Source organism: Pagrus pagrus, assembly GCF_965226575.1.
Source record: "Pagrus pagrus genome assembly, chromosome: 12".
In the NCBI taxonomy this organism is placed as follows: domain Eukaryota; kingdom Metazoa; phylum Chordata; class Actinopteri; order Spariformes; family Sparidae; genus Pagrus; species Pagrus pagrus.
Window position 1 is genome coordinate 25,127,515 of NC_140196.1, and position 18,869 is coordinate 25,146,383.

At 39.9% G+C, this 18,869-nt stretch overlaps 1 protein-coding gene across 1 annotated transcript; it reads right to left on the bottom strand.

The window, feature by feature from the left end:
* Nucleotides 1–1,388: 1,388 nt before the first annotated feature.
* On the bottom strand, nucleotides 1,389–18,430 carry cop1 (COP1 E3 ubiquitin ligase). Its single transcript, XM_084369712.1, has 20 exons — nucleotides 17,532–18,430; nucleotides 17,346–17,405; nucleotides 16,080–16,177; nucleotides 15,417–15,481; nucleotides 14,165–14,284; nucleotides 9,609–9,677; nucleotides 9,310–9,369; nucleotides 9,062–9,141; nucleotides 8,728–8,791; nucleotides 7,917–8,031; nucleotides 7,223–7,358; nucleotides 6,975–7,118; nucleotides 6,551–6,659; nucleotides 6,305–6,386; nucleotides 6,070–6,186; nucleotides 5,053–5,170; nucleotides 4,121–4,245; nucleotides 3,757–3,917; nucleotides 3,532–3,576; nucleotides 1,389–2,507 (listed from the first exon to the last, which is right to left on the bottom strand). Exons 1-20 carry the CDS (start codon nucleotides 17,879–17,881, stop codon nucleotides 2,490–2,492), a joined length of 2,136 nt encoding a protein of 711 aa, XP_084225838.1. The 5' UTR covers nucleotides 17,882–18,430; the 3' UTR covers nucleotides 1,389–2,489.
* Nucleotides 18,431–18,869: the final 439 nt, after the last annotated feature.

Sequence of the window (18,869 nt, forward strand, 5' to 3'; positions counted from 1 at the left end):
CTGCCACCATAAATTAAAATGCTAGGCCTATTACTTATCCCATAATTATAATTGAGTAAGTACATTTTTTTTGTATCTTCACAAATTTAAATGTAATGGCTAACTTAAAAATGATGGCGGTGTTATCTATTAATCAAACAATGAAAGCGAAATGATTCGTTTCCTACAGCTGCCACTAGATATTATTCAAAAGTCATGTTTCACTGATAGCACCCATCCTTCATTAATCAAGAGCACTGAGCTCATACAGACTTAATAACAACGACCTGTTCTTTCACAATGCTGGAGAGGATTAATGAGTGAGATGTCAGTATCTGCATAAATTAAACTCGCAGTCAATAGATACAACTTTCTACTTTCTTTAATACTTTCCTGCACGTCCCAAATGGGGACAGAATGTGGCTTTTATTAGTTGGACTATCACAACATCTAATGCCGCATAAACTGGGTTACAGCCTCATCTAAAAAAATATATCAGATTAAATATCAGTTCAAAATAATAAACCAAATGCATACTGTATGTCCCTAATTTGCAATTAAAATTGAAAAAATACTCTACATGGTTTCCATAGGTACAGTGCCTTATTAGACCTCTCTGCAGAACTGCAGATGTGTACGGACTGATTGACTTACGTCTCCCTCACTCTCCTGTTTGTAAAGGCTCAGACATAAGCCACACAGATACATGTGAAAGAAGGGAAAGCACAGGTGAACATAGATCAGTTTGTGATGGCTGTATTCCATTTCCATTCAATAAATCTTTGGATTCTTGGAGATGGGTTTACATGTCACGACTACCTCAATTTATTGAAAATAAATCATTAAAGGTTACATACAGTATATGCACACATTACTGGCACTTTCTTTCAGGTCTTTCTTGATGCAAACTAATGGACTTTAATCAGAGAACCAAACGCTTCCAGTGAAATCATTGTAAACACATCCACAATCAAAAACAGGTCTACAAACACAATAAAAAAAACAAAGCTTTGATTGTGATTCTGTTCAGTGTTTCACTGTGAAACTTTATGTAATTATAAATATTTTGCATTAAACTTTCCCTGTTGAGACCACTAATCCTTTGCTTTCACAGACTGCATGTTGTTTTTCCTGTGTAGCAGAGCCACAATGGAAATTTCTTGCTGTAGTAGGTCTCACACATAAAATTAAACAGCCCAGAGGTCAAGCTGACATTTAACGGCTCTCTGGTGTTTCAGCTCATACGGACATGTTCTGGGAGACTGATGATTTGCCAGATTACCATTTCACACAAGCTCCCAACACCCCACTTGAGACCCATTACCAACAGTAAACACATTGCTCAGTCACAGTCGAGAGAATCGAAATGCCAAAAATTCCCCATAAAAATATCACCAAACATCACAAAATTGTTTCGAAATAATTTATTCAGTTATACAAATACAAAACACCTCTCTCTCACTCAGTTATCATAAAATAGGTAGGTCTTGGCGGTGTTTACCAAATCCTCTCGATGTCAATGTTGTCAACGTGGATCACCGCTCCACAGTTGAAGTTACAATGCAGCTCAGTTCAGATGTTTGAACCTACAGTATGTGCAGAGTATATCCATTGCTACTTTAAAAGACCTAAATCTGATTCTGTGAGGTTCTCATTTTTCAACACACAACAAACAGCCCACATACGTGAAAAAATAATCCAGTTAGATGTAGCATTGCAGATCAATGCCTTAAGTTACATGAGATTCACTGTGATTACAGACAAACAAGTCAAATCTCATTTTGTTCTGACAGTAACAGAAAGTGTTTCTCGACATTCCTATAATCCATTGGTCTTCCATGATTTCCATACACTACCTCACATTCTACACTCTGAAGCCAGGAAATGAACTGACGATACGCTTGACAAATGAAATTCAAGTCATATTTATTAAAACTGGTTTCTCTCAATCTGAAAAAACACAAAAACTACACATAAAAGGGGAAAACAGTGACAAACAATGAGGGGGGGAGGGGTTAAAAGCTTCTTGTGAAGACATAATTTTTGCATGTCATCTAGTCTTGTGCTTTGGCCTTTAAAAGGGAAAATGCATCACACTAGTAGCGTTTGGCTGGATGTACCCTCGAGAGCTTAATTAAAACAGGTACAAGTTTTGATTTGACCTAAAACCATAAAGAGGTGTTCTATTGTAGCCGATATAACTGTACTGAAAAGAAACAAAAATGCTTTCTGAAGTCTTTTGTTCCATTTGTGCCCAAGCCAGGTCCTTGGTTTTCTGCAGTAATATGACAGCGCATCTTCTCCTGCTATACTGATGCACTGCTCCAAAGTCTTTACTGCCGTCTGAAATGTGTAGCTCATTAAAATAAGACAGCTTCAGTTTATTTCAGCTCTCCCCGGGTATCCCAGTTCAGCAGGCAGCCTGGGCTCTGCCTGCATCACACTGATCCTCTATCAAACAAAGAGAGGCTGATGGTGGCACTATCGCACACTGAAGATGTGGTGGGCCTTCAGACGAGCTCAAGTACCTGTATGGAGAGAAAACAGAGCGCCTGTGTTATCTGTAGCTCACTGTCGCAGTTAAATCAAGATTAGTGCAGTCACCGCTTTGCTATGTGACAACAAAAGCTGTATCTGTATTATAGTATAAAAGGCCAGTTTTAAAGTTTTTTTATGCCACATGGAAGGACATTTTAAGTCCAATAATGCAGACTTATTGACACACCGGTGGAAAAAATCAGCTTTGCTCAAATTTGTATTACTATGTAATAGTGTTGTCATGATACTGGAATTTCTAACTTTGATACACTACCTTGAAAAATATTGAAACTCAATACCATACCAGGGGGAAAAACTGATTGGCCTAAGATTTAGATTTTTTTCAAAAAGACAAATAAAACAAGGCATGTGTATTGTGTGTTAAGCACAACAGCATCTAAGACAATTTACTTCTCACTAGAGTCAAGAGAATGGACGGAGGTGGGCACAGCAGCAGTGTGTGTGTGTGTGTGTGTGTGTGTGTGTCAACTCGCTGTAAGAGAAAAAAGAGCGAGCAAGTGCAGCAGGTCTGGTTGTATTGTTTGTGAAAAATGAGCACTGAAAGTTGACACTTAAGTCCCAAAACCACTGAGGAACTTCTATATCATAACTCCGGCTGTTTTAGGCCATATAGTGTAAACCTATAGGTCAGATAAAGTAAGACATTTTGAGACAATATAAAAGAGTAATTTCAAAGAGGTTTCCAAATTTCTTCCACTGAGACTTCCCTGAACAACAAAGATGAATGGCATCTTTTGACTATTTTCTCTTACTTTGCGCCACTAACATATATCAAGACATTACTTTTGGCTTGCAGTCTGCCATTTTATTACATCTGAAAAGATTAATAGAAAATTAAATGGCATTATCGTTTCAGTCATTTTTCAAACAAAAATGTCTACCATTGTCTTATCAAAATAGTTGCTACCTCTTACTAGGCATGATACCTCGACAGCACCTAATGCAGTTGGCCTGCGGTTGTTAGCATGTGTTATGTAGTTTCAAAACACAAACCTTGATTGTTCCTTGACTGTTTGCAGCAATCAGTACATTGGACTCCTGAAAAACAAAGCATCATTAATAAAACACATCATGGCATGAGATACTTTAATCACCTACAGGACAAGTCTTAAGCAAGAACAGACGGCAACAATAAACCTGTTTGTGTGAGCTACTTTCCAGTGCAGCATATGTAAAATGAATAACACAAGCAGCAGTATAATAATGAGGTGAACTTACTCCATCAGGCAGTGCTCTCCAGCAGACAGCGCTGACAAACTCATTGGTGTCGTCCTCCTTCTTGTCCTTGTCCAGGACGCTCTTCACTGTGTCAAACTTGAATGTTAACAGTGTCTTGGAAAGTCCTTTGTAGTATAGGTACAGGGAGTTGTTTTCACTGCCTGCACAAGCACACAAAACATAATAAGTGATGTTTTATTAAATTCCAATCATTTTTAGATTGGTGCATGCATCGTTACAGGGAGCTGGGTGCTTCCTCGAGGGATGAATATGAAAACCCCTGGTTGCTGAGCTAATTAATTCTGCGTAACAGATTCATTTCCAACATGGTCAGAAAAGACTTTTCTTTACAATCGGTCCTTACCACAGGCAACATAGTCTCCATTGGAAGCCAGGCCTACAAAGTTCTTCTCGTTGATGTGACCCTTGAAGGAGCGAAGGCAGTGAGGTTTGTTCACGTTCCACAGCTTCAGCTGACTGTCTGTTGAACTGCCAGTTAAAGGGTGTAAATACATAATGGTTCAAGAACTGCAATGGATTTAGTAACATGACTTGGTAAAACAAGTTTTCACTAATCTGTAGCAGAAGATTATCATCATCAGCCGGTAAATCTGATTTTTTTTATTGTAAATCATTTAAAAAAAGATAGCTATGTGTCAGTATATGTATTTCTGTCAACACTGCTTACGTGAAGGAGTTGGTATAGGCATAATAATAATACAAGCACACGGTATATAAACACTGGTGAAAAAAGGGCTTTTCACACTGTATATTCTTAACCCTAGGTTAAGAACTGACAGTGGGATACCTCATTGTCATAACACATTGTTAACCCAGCGTTAACCTAGGCCCAGGGCTATATGATTCACACTGCACTTCTTCTAGCCCTGGGTTAAATGTCTGCTGGAACACATGACTTATGATAACATTCTAGCCTCATTTCACTCTGGCACACTGGTTTCGCCCTGTGTCCATTTTCAGGGGTTTACACCGTACACTCAGGGCTAACCCTGCTCCTGAACAGGGCTAGCAAGCCCTTGGCTAAAGTCGGGGTTAGCCCACTTTGGAAGGTGCCATGGACCAGTGTGAAAGCCTTCTGTGAAAGCATTCTTAGCCTGGGTTTGAGAGGTTCCTAATAATGCTTTTAGCCCTGGGCTAAGTGCACTGTGTAAAGCCCTCAAGTGTCTTTGCAGAAGGAATTTACATTAGGAAAAAACATGCTAGTCATGACACTCTTGTATTTACTAAAATTATAATTTGAGCACAGTGGTTGGAAAAAAGGCTGAACTGACTTACGCAGAAACAATTTCCTCGCCGTTGACAAACTTGGCGTAGGACACGGCCTTCCTGTGACCTTTGAACACCATGATTGGCTGCTTAGTGTTGCGTAGATCATAGTAGTGGACACAGTGGTCTGCAAGCAAAAAAAGATGGTATGTATTTAGATGAGAGTCATGACAGAACACTGTTCTCATGGCTGCTGTATGAGAGGCTGCTGTGATAAGTGTCCTTCAAAACTGGAAACAACTCCCAGTGTCAATCAGATCCAGTAACCACCAAGGCAGGCAGCCAAGGTGAAATGATGGTGCAAAGCCTTTTGTTGACATTTGCTAAAATGTGTGTTTCTCACACTCCATCAGGTCTGTTTTTGAATGAACGCTACACTACGCCTGCTGGATTTTATCCCAGTGTCCTAGCTTTACTCCAGACAGTAAACCAATAACGCCAAGGTCAAGAAAGGGTTTCCTTTCCCAAACCTAGTGGACTTGGACCTTAGAGACAAGGGGAATGGGGTAAATAAGCCAGCACAGTTCACTGCTGGATAACAGAGTGTCTGTGCAGTTCTGATTATCCAGTGTTTGCTAGGACAGAAGGATTGTTTCTGTGTACAAGAGAATATTTCTAATTCTTATCTTCTCCTTTGGGAAAATCATGAATGAAGTTTTCAGAAGTCCGTCTAGACCACCAGAGTCTGGGTGACCACAAAAGAAATTTAGTAGTCTGCGAGGAGGAACAGCAGTGGTGTGAGGTGAGTGCACCCTGTCAGAGTGCAACAATGATAATACATCACACTGAGAGAAAAACAAGGTTCTTTGACTTTTCTGCGATTTTGAAATGAGACAAATTCTCAACTTTTTTTTCTTTCTTGACTAATGTCCGAAATAAACTGAGCTGATTGGCAGGCCTGAGTCAGATGCTGTACTGTAACCTGGAGAACTGCTTCTACTCTAGTTAACATCAATGACTTTGTCCTCCAGTGACCAACAGTGACTTTGAAAGACCAGACCAGTTAATGCACACTGCTTATCTTACCTGCACAGCCAAAGGCCAGATGATACCTGGAGGTTGGACTGAATTTAACACAGCAGACATTGGCTTTGGCCTCGATGCTGGCCACTGAGTTGTCAAGATTGGTTGACCATAATTTCACTGGAACACAAAAACAGACACGTCAACATTTCTCTGTGGCTAAATGTAAAAGGAGCTGTAACAGAAGGGAGAAGATGATTTAGGTCTGAGGACCTGTCAGACGTAGCACCTCAGTTACCTTTAGCATCATCAGAACCGGAGGCTAATAGCTTGGGGTCCATCAGATTGAAGTCGACACTCCAACACCTTTTCTCATGCTCCTGAAAATAAAGTAGAGGAAGACATTATTGATAGAAATGGATAGTTTAAACCGAGTGGTCCATGTAGTCAAATGTGCAATTTACCGTTTTTGATAATTCCACTAGACAACAGAAAATGACCACTTATTATGAAACAACGATGATCTAAGACTCAAGTATCATACCTGGTAGACTTTGGACCTCTGGCCAGTGAATCCATCCCACAGGATGACGGTACCCTCATAGTCACTGCTGGCCAGAAGGTTCTTGTGATAGCTGCTCCAGCTGATACAGCTACAACAAACAAGTTTGGGATCACTTTCCATTTTAAAACTGAAGTTTACAGCTGGTCTCATTCTTAATAAGTTAAGTAAAATCTTGAATGTAGGATTGTTTGTCACATAGTTTTTTTACAGCCCTATGCTGCTTCTTTTACACAATATATGCGCACTTCTTCCACTACTGTACCATGGTAAAAAAAGAAATCTTTAAGTATAAAAGTAGATCGAATTTTGCAAATGATGAAACCAGTATCTGGGTTACAATGAGCATTGTGGGACCTGAAAGATGTTTGCATGCCGAGATGCCTGCTCCTCTCATCTTTCCTACCTGATTTTGGAATTGCAGGTCATTTCATTAACAGGGTAGTGAATGTCCACTGCATCCTGGATCACTGTGCCATACTCAAACACCTTGATCTTCTTGGTCACACCAGCAATGGCGAAGTAATCACAGTCACGGTCAAACTCAATACTGAAACACAGGTGAGAACGGTGAGCTGGTCGATAAAGATATTACTGATATAAAATCTATTTGTGCTCGTTACGATAAATAGAAACACGTTTTCTGTTTTGTACCTGGAGACAATACTGGAGCCGTTATAGAGGTCACTGGCGTATGAGAGGGTGGCGAGCGGCCGCACAGAGTTGTAACGGGTGAACTTAGACAGACACTCCATAAAGTCATCCAGCTGGTTCAGGTTCCTGCCTTCATCTGAACACAACAAACAGGCTGTTAAAATACTGCTCACAAGGACAACACACTGTTGTGGGAAAAAAGAGGGGAACTATCACCATACTGAATGTTGCAGGAGCTTCATGTCATATTTAAACGGCAATAAATTATTATCACATTAATATAACATACAAAAATAAAGAAAACTTTGTTCTGTGTGCCACTGCGTTGAATTTCTTCTGGCTCGTCTTGCAGCACAAAGTCAAACTATGTCTTTTTTCAAGCTGAGAGCTGAGACTTTTCATCAGAAACACCCACTCTAACACAGCAGTCAGTGAACTATGTGGTAGCATTGGTTTTCATTTTATGAAATCATAAATAGTAATAACACTGGGGTGAGGCAGACACTACCACCCATCCATCCATCCTCTCAAGTGACTATCCACTTCTAAGAACTGAAGCCTCATCTCATGTGCTTCCTTCATGCAACTGTAGTCTGGTTTCTCCAATGGTATACAGCATAAGAGCAGCAGATACTTAGCAGACTACAGATGTTCTAGACAAATTACTGTTGTACTGTCTCTTCAGGATTAGCACCTGTGATGCGGGACATTTTGTTGGAGAAGTAGCACTGCTCCAGATCCTCAAAATGAGCCGTCAACCGCTTCCTCCTTGACGCCAGGGTGCTGTTGTACCAGGTCTGTCTTTTGCCCTGGAAAAACAATTCCAAGTGTTTCAGAGTACAGTCAAGCCTGCACTAAGCCATTCTGACATTTATTGCTTGATTCTTTTGTGTGAGCATTGAAATAAAATATACGCATAAACTTGACAGGTCCTCAGTCTACTATCCATTCTGACCACTACAGTATCTTTCAAAAACTTGTGAGAACTTGTGTACACAGTTTTTTGTAACAGTTGAGAGACTTTTTCACATATTCCTTCAGAGGTAAGACCAGTGGCCAGCACATATCATAAAAAGTATAACAAGACAAGTCAGGTAAAATCCAACAAGATAATGGAAAGAACAGATTTGACTTTCAATGAGGGTTAGAAATTTAGAAAAGGCTTTTGTAAGGTCCCATATTATGCTAATTTTGAAGTTTGTATTTTTACTTTAGGTGTCTATGAGATAATGGGGTTTTTGTAAACAAAGCTGTGCTGGGGGCATTGCTGAGGGCAGTGACTGTATAGTTGTGACATCACAACCGTATGAAAGTCCTGATGGCTTGTTTAAAGGCACAGTTACAGAATACAGGTTGTGTGCTTTTCTTCATAGACTGAGCATTTTGATACTTTCTCAGTATTGAGATTATGAAACCTGCTTCATAATCAACAAAGACATGGAAATTTTCCGTCCTTCAATATGTGACATTTAAAGCCAATCAACATGTCCGTTTCTCTGGCTTACCTGGGTTGTTCCACCAAATCCTGGAGGCTGGCTGTAGTCTGGTGGATCAATAATACTACTGCAGCTACTCAACAAACAAACAGACATATTAGACACACAATACAGTAATACAGGAGCCCGTAACATCTTGACTATATATACTGTACGCTATGTAGCTGCTCATAAAGATAGAAGTAATTACAGAACAAAATACAAAGCATCAGGAAGGATGATCTGAACTGAGAATGATTTTGTTAGGCAGACAAAGAAGAGTGTGGTTGGCTGTACTATAATGATGATGGACTCATTTGCTGTAAATATATATAATTGGGTAATGCTTAGAAGTGAGATGTACCTGGGTGCTGGTGAGGGAGCCTCAACATTCGGCACTGTACACTCTGCCTCCATTATGGGAGAGTACAGCCCGCTCATTTCCTGGAAAATTACACAGAAAAAACATGTTTTTCTATCTCAAGCTGTGATGCTGATCGCAGTTTGACAATATAATATGATTTCATAATCCTGTGTACTGCCCCTCTTAACCTTTAGGGCATACTGTGAATGACTGTTCGGTAACAAATAATAGGTTCTCTGTTACTTTACCTCAACACGCTTAATATCCTCTTCAAGAAAGTTGAGCTCTTTCTGCAGCTGCTCCAGTTGCTGTTGACAGAGCCACAAACACAGATACATTTTCTATTTCTTTCACACGTTCATGAAAACTTAAAACCTTCTCTATTTTTGCACTGGTGTATTATATTTGATCAAAGTTCAGTTTTCTCCCAATACGTAGATATTTTACATTTTTACATATTCTTGACAATTGCATTGTGTTCTGAACAGACCAGTCCTTCTACAGCAGTACTATAATTAAAATATTATGAATGTAAATACTACAGTACCTCTCTCTTGTTTCTTCTGGCTTCTTTAAGGAATTCCATGAGGATCTGTCTGTGAGCTGCTTGGGACTCCTATTGGAGAGAGAGAACGGACATTAAACATTTATTTTTACCTCTTCCGTCATTCTCTACAGAGACAATAAGATGGTATAACAAACTTCTTTAGGCGCCAGTGGGAAAAACAAAACATTTTGCACACAAGAAGAGTAAAAATATGTACAAGTCATTTTAAAAGTCATGATTTATTACTGTATTTATTACTGTATTTATTACAGATTTATGTTCTAAATGTATATGTTCAGTGGTGGAATGTAAAGAGGCGTGCAGGGTTTTGGTCCCACCTTGGCTGGACCAGGCTATTGGACATTGGGCCTGATTCTATTCCTATACAATGAGAATAAATGGGCAATGAAGGTTAACCCCAAAACATTGGTAGAGGAGTTCATTGAGTGCACGGCTCACAGGAGGCCAGTCAGACAGGTGAACACATCAGCGAATTCACTGACAGCTGTAACTCATTCTCCAGAGCCAAACAGCCAATGTGAGGCCAGCGCACCACTGAGTGCACTACACTGTGTACAAAAAAAACTGTACAGGTTTTCTTTTTGTTTTAATGTGAGTATTTGTGGCTGCAGTTGCTGCCTTGCAGTTTATATCGTCTATCTTTGTATTGTCTACCTTGGTGATGTTTTATTCTGCTGTTAATGTGTCGGACTATTGAATTAATGCAGCATTTTGATGCTCGTCGCACCCACTATGGTGTCTACAGCTCTTTTACTTTTATCTGTCACTTTGACACAAGTCATTTTACCTTTACATGAATACAATTTCTTTCAAGTTAAATTACAGTAAATATTCTAGTTCTCTTTCCAATCCTAGTACTTCCACTCAAACTTGAGTGCTGTTGTGAAGAAAATAATTATGAATATGAGGCGCAGATTATTAGGAGCAAGCATGTTATTCAATTCAACTGCAGGAAACAATCCCAAACCCAGGGGTTTATGGGTGTTGGAAGATGACTTTTGACAACTGTGGTTAGAAGTTTCTCATGCTTCGAATGTCTCGCATAACAAAATGAACCGAAAGCAGGAAGTCGAGTCATATTTTGAGCTGATGCTCTCATTTGGCCATTTCTTTATGCGGTCTAAAATAATACAAACACCAGAGAAGGTAGGATACAGACACTGCAGATATTTCCATCAAGGATTGTGCCTTTAGGCGTTGAACCCGTTATCGCTCACAAATATATTGATGAGTTGTTTAACACAGTGACTAAGAGTAGACAACTAACATTTAAGATGTTTTCTGATCCTTTACATCAGTAATGATTAAATTCCCTTAGATAGGGAGAATTTGATGCATCCACCAAATACAATCTCTACATGTAGATCTAAACTTCCAATGATCGAACTGATGAGGTGAAATGAATGATCAAATAAAAAATAAAATATGCCCAGAGGCAAATAAGTTGGCTCAAATAAGAACAAACATGACAAGAAACGTATCAAGAATGTGTCTTGAGAAAGAAATAATAGCAGCAACTGAAGCCAGGTGGCTGGATGTACAATTCAGAATCAGAATTCACATTCACTAAAGGAAATATGGAAAGAATGAAGAGGAGCATGGATCATAAATCTGACATCTTACATTTGATCTGATGTAAAAACGAGAATCCTGCAGAATATAAAAGTAGGCTGCTTTTGGCAGTACCTTTGAGATCGCTGATTAAAGATCTATTATCATTTGACATCTGTCCTAAATAAGATTGTCTGACAGCACAGGTGTAGATTTGGGTATTGCAACGGACAGTAGCCACATGGCATGGTAAATATAATATCAATATCTGTGACAGTGACAGAACAAAGTGAAGAATCAGGTTTGATCATGGTTAACAGCAGACAGTTGGTTCATTACCTTATGATTATTATGCATTTAACACTCTAACCCTCCTGTCTACTGACATCTGTACATGCTCTGCAGAGAGAGAGAAGGAAAGAGTGAGAGACAGCGAGAGGTTCCCTGGTATTAGATGCCTCCTATAAACGCACTGACTGTGATGCAAACTCTCCTTAATAATATAGGCCTACTTATGATGTTGTTTTGTAAAAGCTTGTAAGTGCACCTGGTTGTTGTCACGCTGTACCACGTTGTACACGCTGCACCTTAATTAACGACAAGCCTCATCCACTGTGAAAAAATCATGCATGGCATGGAAAGTCAGTGTGTTCATTAAAGTGGACAAATAAATGCAAAACTAAGCGGGCAAACTTTTAAAGCGATTCTGAAGAAAAATGGTTGATTTTTGAGTCTCATTCTCAGGTTGTCATCCGATGCTTTGGGTTGGTGGCTCAGGTCCTATCAATAGATTACAGGTTCAATATGAACTCTCCTGATCTGCAGGCAAATAGTTCAACGGGGCTGATATCATTTTGCCCCCATTTGCAAAAAAGGTGTGCAGCTCTGCTTTTATGTCACTGCTCTCTGAATTGCATTGCAAAACAAATCAACATGAAAAATAGAGTTTGACATGGCAGCCGTGACAGGCTAGAGCAGCCAAAAGGAACGGAAAAGGTCAGCGAAATGTGTCAAGAACTCTCCACAGGCTCATGAACACACACACAGAGAAGAGTTGAGGAGAATTTGTACCAGGTGAGACTGGGAGCGAGTGTGTGTTAGAGCTGTGTTTTACAATTTCTCGTTACTTATCGACAGACAAATACACAGTTACCAATAAATGTGCAATAGGTCTCGCTAGTGTGTTTATGTTTATAAGACAGCCAGACAGAGACACCCTGCCTGTGTTTGGGTGTGCGCATGACACAGAAAAAAAGATAAGCATGTGCTGCACAGAGAGAGAGCTAAAGGTGTAGCTCCCTCTGGAAGGCAATCTCAACAATGTGAACAATGCACTGTTCCTTTCTTATCTTTAAGAGTGTAGGCAATTCAAAAGCAGATAGTCAGTGAAATTTCTCCTCACATGTGGGGAAACTCAACTTCAGAACTGGTTAGGATTTTAAAACATGCTGCCTGTTGTGCTGATGTGTCACAACACAAGTCAACAGGATAGGTTGCGGCTCCTACTTCTCTTTTCCTATGACTTGTTTTCGTGTCACATGAACTGTCAAAAACAAGAAAAAAGGGGATGTTCCAGACTATTCAAACAGTGGTGTATAACAGCTTTTACTGCATTTATTCACCAAGTGTCTGTGCAATCCAGGAAACACACATACCCTCTACCACAATGACCGTGTCAACCAGTACTGAAGAATACCATTCATATGACTCAACAACTCTCGACTCTTTCAACACTGCCTAAAGCATCTCCATGCAGAAAAGTGGGTACTACATACAGTATATAACATTGGACAAGGATAGAAGAGGTAATTCCCTGAAATGTCAATGCTCATTTTGAATCCTCCAAAATAGGACCACTTTCATAGGACGATCTGAACACAAAACATCGATGATTAGAGTAACCAGAATAGCGACATATTTCTGAGCAACTTCTAAACCACCTCCTCCCATTGTATTAAACTATTATGATGTAATTCTGATTTTTATTTTGTTGTCCTTTTGTAACTAAATGTTGAGACTCTTAAACATGTATTCCATCTTTTATGATATTCAATATATTCTCATTTCTTATTGTCAAGATGATCAGCTGTGGTCCAAAATGTATCCTCTGCAGAGTTGCAGGGGGAATGCAAACTGATTAAACAGAGGACCTTCCTGGTGTGAGGAGATGGATCTGACCACTGATTCCAGGGACTCTGCAGTGTTCACCAAATTAAAACTAAGACTTTTTCAGACCTTTTTAAGACCTTTATCGTCCCTGAGAACTATCAGGGACAGTGAGGCCTACAAATATTCATTAAAGCAGCTAAAAAGATGTTTCATTTTTTGCTGATTCTGGCAGCCCCTGTGGACAAAAGAGATGTAGCATACTTTTAACACTATTTAACTTTTTTTAAACAGAGCTGCTTGCAGGATGCATGGTGATGAGTGATGATGTTTTAGTGCTGTACCAACAGACTACAGAGCAGCTTTTTTCCTCAGGCCCCTCTAAAGGGATTCAACAACCTTCAGTGTGCACTGTGCAGCACTATTGAGACTGTTTACAGCAAGCAACAAACCCTCAAGAAATGTAAGACATTTTAATATGCTCTAAAGGTCTTTCTTGAGAGAACTGAATTCAATGTTTTCAAGACATGCAGGTACTGTGCCGCCCATTTATCAGTGTAACCTACTAGCATTAATCTGTCATAATTATGTGGTCACTTCATCAAAGTCCTTTTATAGTCAAACTGTCAGGTATTGCTAACCTAAATTAATCTGTGTGAATCATGCATTTGGTAAGCGACCACATAACATCCTCCATTAACATCGAATAACAAATTGTGAGTCACCCGTGACTCAAATAACCCGCAGTATACTTTTTTACCCTGGAATATTGTCCAGCCCTGTGTGAATCTAAGCAGCCAAAAAGCAGATGTAAACAAAAGAACTGGCTGACGTAAAAGAAGAGAAGCATGTCTGACCATCCTCTGGCCCAAACTTACCGCCTCCAGCTGCTTCTTCTTCTGGACCAGGAGCTCCAGCATCAGATTAACATTGGCCAGGTCCAAGTTCTCCTGGTCAGGATTCAACGCGTCCTGGAACAACTGCCACCTGGACCCATTCTGGGGGACAGAGACACCCATCAGTTACAAGTGTGGAAACCCCCACTTTGTCATGTCCCTATGAGCATCCTACTTTTCTAACAGAAGCCCTTCTTACACAAAGACTGCGCAATACCGTCATAACAGCACCTTTGCTGTAACACCTTTACAGCAGCTTTGATTTTCTAAACCTTGGCATAACATTGTAACAACATTTACCGTCCTGTTATATACAGTAGCAGTTGATCTCATCCTCCCCCCAAAGGGTAAACAGCTCCCTGATCCTTGTTGTCTTAAATTTCCCGGTGGTGCGTCACACACATAATACATTAGTGGTGTCACGATTCTCCAAATGTCCTTTTTGATTGGAATTTCAATTTTAGGGTATGATTCAAGTTAAACTTTTTTTTCAGCTCCTGACAGCTTTGTTTACATTAGGCTAGTTTATCTGCATATGTAAACAAAAAAACAACAGATCATTAGTTTAATATTAGTAATACAATATTAGTTTAAAATAAAAGATAGAAGTTCAATTTGTTAGAAAGTTCAGTTCCTCAGATCTGTCCTGAGTAAACCCTCTTCCCAAAAAAAAAAAATCAATAAAGGATCTCTGAAAATGAAAAATAAGCCCAAATCTCCAGTGCTGGCCGAGTTTGCTCCAGTACCAGTCAGTTGATCATCTTTGTGCATACACAGTAAGCATCTGGAAGTGCAGCTGCAGCTACCAGGAAGTGTCGTCTTTAAAGCGTTTTATTGTCTTTGGACACTCGCAAGACGGTGGGGGTGGAGAGAACAAAAAAATCTCCCATCCTGCTTTTGATTTTGATGATCGAAATTGAAAAGTCATTTCAACTGATTTTAGATTTCGAATAAAAATTTTAACACTAACATTACACGTTGTTAAAACGTCACACCTGTCTCCTCCTTTGGCTTTGCTGGCTCACTGTTTTTACACAGACGTTGATTCGGCTTTGTTACTACCTCCGCTGGAATGATTAAAAATCACCCCCCTTCAGCCTTCATACCTTTCACACAGAATGTTGAGGCTAGTAGATGTGCAACCGTCCCGCCTTGAACAGGCCAAACTGAGAACGACAAAAATAATGTACAACTTTCATATGATTTAGTTGTATTACGTGTGTGTTGTACTTACAGGATGATCTAGTTTTAGTCTCTTCTCCTCCGACCTTTGTTTCTGTTTGAGGATCAGTTCATTTACTGGAACATGTGGTGGCGGTGTGGAGTAGGTGGTTGGGAAGGGAAAAGGTAAATGAGAAAGGAAGAAAAGTTTTGTAAGTACAAAAGAAGCACAACAAGAGAGCGACTTAAATAGTAAAGCCAGTTTCATTGCGGTAAATAAAACAGAGACAGCAATGACATCACAAGCAGTTTCATTAATGTGATGGCTGGGTTACGTACTTTAAGAAACACGTACAGTGCGCTTTCATTGCATTTGATAAGTGAACTCTGATTGGAGTCTGTCAGTGTTCAGGGTGTGATTACATAAACCTTATTTTAATCTAACTAAATTTTAAACTAATGTAAAAAAAAATATAAATCAATTAGAAAAAGAATTTTCCTTTTACAAAAACTGCATAGGTTGCAAAAAAATGATTTCATTCTGAGACCACAGTGTTGTACAGGACAGTGGATATGTGCTATGAAAAAACTGTCTTGACCTGCAAATTTGTAAATTCACACGACCCATTCTGTGACAACACTTCCGATTCAGATTTGTCTTGTGATCATCAGTGACAGCAGTAAAGAATACAGACACACTTTAGACATAAGCAAACCTCGGATTTGAAATACTCACCAAGAAAGTTTGGGTAAAGCTGATCCACGTTATCGACAATATAGTTGCACTTGGGACATCTGTTGCTGTCCTCCAGACTCTGGCGGATACACTTGAAACTGCAGGATGGAGAAACAACTTAATACTGTGGAAATTACTGGAACAGTAAAGGAAAAGAGGACAAAAGAACCCTGTTACAGTGTGAGTTACTAGTAATTAAGTTAAGCCATATGTAACTGCAACCAAGCACAGAGAGGTTTGACTCCTCTATTCTCATGATGCTTTCAGAGATATTTTCAGTAAATGTTTGAGCATTTTGTTGAAATTATTTCAGTACAACTTTCGTGTTTGACAGTAGGTCTACTGTGTGGTATGACAATATGGGCACACATTATAATAGAAAGACGCCTATCGTTTCATGTCATGCACTTTTGTTTATTTCACCGAGTCACACTTTTTATAGCAATTTATTTTGTCATTGGATGACACTTTGCATTCTTCCGCACAGCATGGATGCAACAGGAAATTTGCATTAAGGCAACAAACACAGAGAAAGTGAATGTGCCACCGAATTAAGTAACTCCAATCAGGAGAACTCCAACCAGCCAAAACAAAACAAGGAGCAGAAAATGTGCTATATCGTGATATGTACTGTAGGCAAGATGACGTCCTGAGATGTCTTGTTTTGTCCACAACCCAAACAGTTTACTGTCATAGAGGAGTAAAGAAACCAGAAAATATTCACATTTATGCCGCTGGAGTCAGAGAATGACATTTTTTCTAAAGAATTACTCAATTTAACAGTTGACAACTAATCAGTCAATCCTTGCAGCGCTAATGTATTGCTATCTGGATACGAAATTAATTATATCGGAAAATTAGATTTTGGTCACACAGCCCTTACTGGAAGCCACTCCACCCACATGCACACACAGTCTGATTATTCAGGCCTGTTTTCAGTCCAAATACTATGAAGGTATGAACAAGGGCGACACAGTGGAGTTGGCTAGGATTTAGGTGAAGTGTTTGACAGGTGGAGAAGACGGTTGTCTGTGCCTACCTGTAAGAATTATTAATACACGAAATGTGAACCATTATTTTTCGATGGCAAAAGTCTGACATTCAACACAATGTTTTTGTTATTTCTGACTATCTTGTATGAGAGCAACATTATTCTGTTTCTATATTTTCCTCTGCTGGATGTCTGAACAGCTCCTCGATGGAACGTGTGTCACTGATCTCTGTGGAACAACGATCCCAGTGCCTGAGCTACAACTCAACACTTACCAAAAACTGTGCCCACACTTTGTCATGTGTACCTCTTCTATCATTTCGAAGCAGATGGGACTGGAAAAGTAGACAGAAGTTGTGTTAGGTACATGTCAAAATTCTACTTTTTAAACCTTTGAAACACTCACAGTAAGCTTTTAATGCTCTGCAACTACAACCCACATTAAAGCTGAGAAAACTAACCAGACAAAATCGTTGCTTTTATCTTCGTATGAATTCAGGAGGCCGTTGTAAAGGGGTGTTTGGTGGAGGGATCTCTTTCTGCTGCCCGAGGACGCAGACGGTCTGCTCAGAGAAGCGAACCCGCCCCGGGACGACGGCACGGCGGCCAAAGTTGGCACCGACAAGCCGCCCTCACCTGCTGCAAAGGTCCGGGAGGGAACAACATTTCCAGAATTGTTACCATTACTTGTGACGGCGTTGCTCCCACCGCCACCGTTTGAGTTCCCAGTGGATGCCGTGCTGCTGCTACTTGTGCCGGGCACTGAACTCGCCCCAGCAGCGTTTTGCTGTGGCCGGTTGCTTGACATCATGCAAGGCCGACTAGAAACTCCCCGAAATCCGCTGCGTTGCTGTTCAAAGCATCCGGACAGTGCTGCTATTTGGCTACTTTAGCGGGTTGGCTAGCTAGCTGGCTTGCTTGTAGCTAGCATCCTGGGAGAAAGCAACAGTGGTCAAACATCCAGCGTATTTAAACTTGTCCGTTGGTGTCTGCCTCACCTTTGTCACTGACGGCGTGTTAGAAAAACACTGTGATATAAAGGACAAAAAGACATGAGCATTGAAACGGACAAAGTAACAACCACAACTGCGTTGTGCAGGAGATTAGCCGGTTAGCTACTGTTAGCTACGGAGAGGAAGAGAGGAATCTCTTGAGTTTCCTCGATTACCCAGGTACCCAGTGTGATCCCGGCCTTCAAATACCGCCCCCTAGCGAGAAGGAGTTTAACTGCGCGGATGGAAATATCAAATACCACAGTTGTTCATTTGTTTTTTGTTAGCCTATGTGATTTTAAGCCAGCTGAACAAAGAGCATTTCTTTCCTGGACAAATTCAGCCCAGTATCTAGTAACCAGAAAACTATATTTGCCTTTGTATTCTGATTGTATTTGTACATGAATGTACCAGCTGCTATGGCAACCTAATTTCCCCTCGGGGATTAATAAAGTTATCTATCTATCTATCTATAACCCACCTTTTACAGTAATGCAACCCGATAACAAATAAGTACTACTTGGTAGTTACTTTTGTGGAACAGAGATTTTGAGACATGCTATTTCAACTCTTTGGGAATTTGTAAGGCTGTAGTTTGTTGTTTTTGTAGCCTACTGGATGCTATTACCTACTGTAGTTATGTCATTTCAGTATGTGTAGCCATGCTCTGCATTTATGGAACTGAATTGGACCTTTTAGTTGAGATTATTTTTTCACAGACAAGGAATTCAATACACCAAAATTGAGACGACAGAGAGGCAGGTAAAATACAAGAAAACTGGGTAACCCTTAATTATAAAATATAAA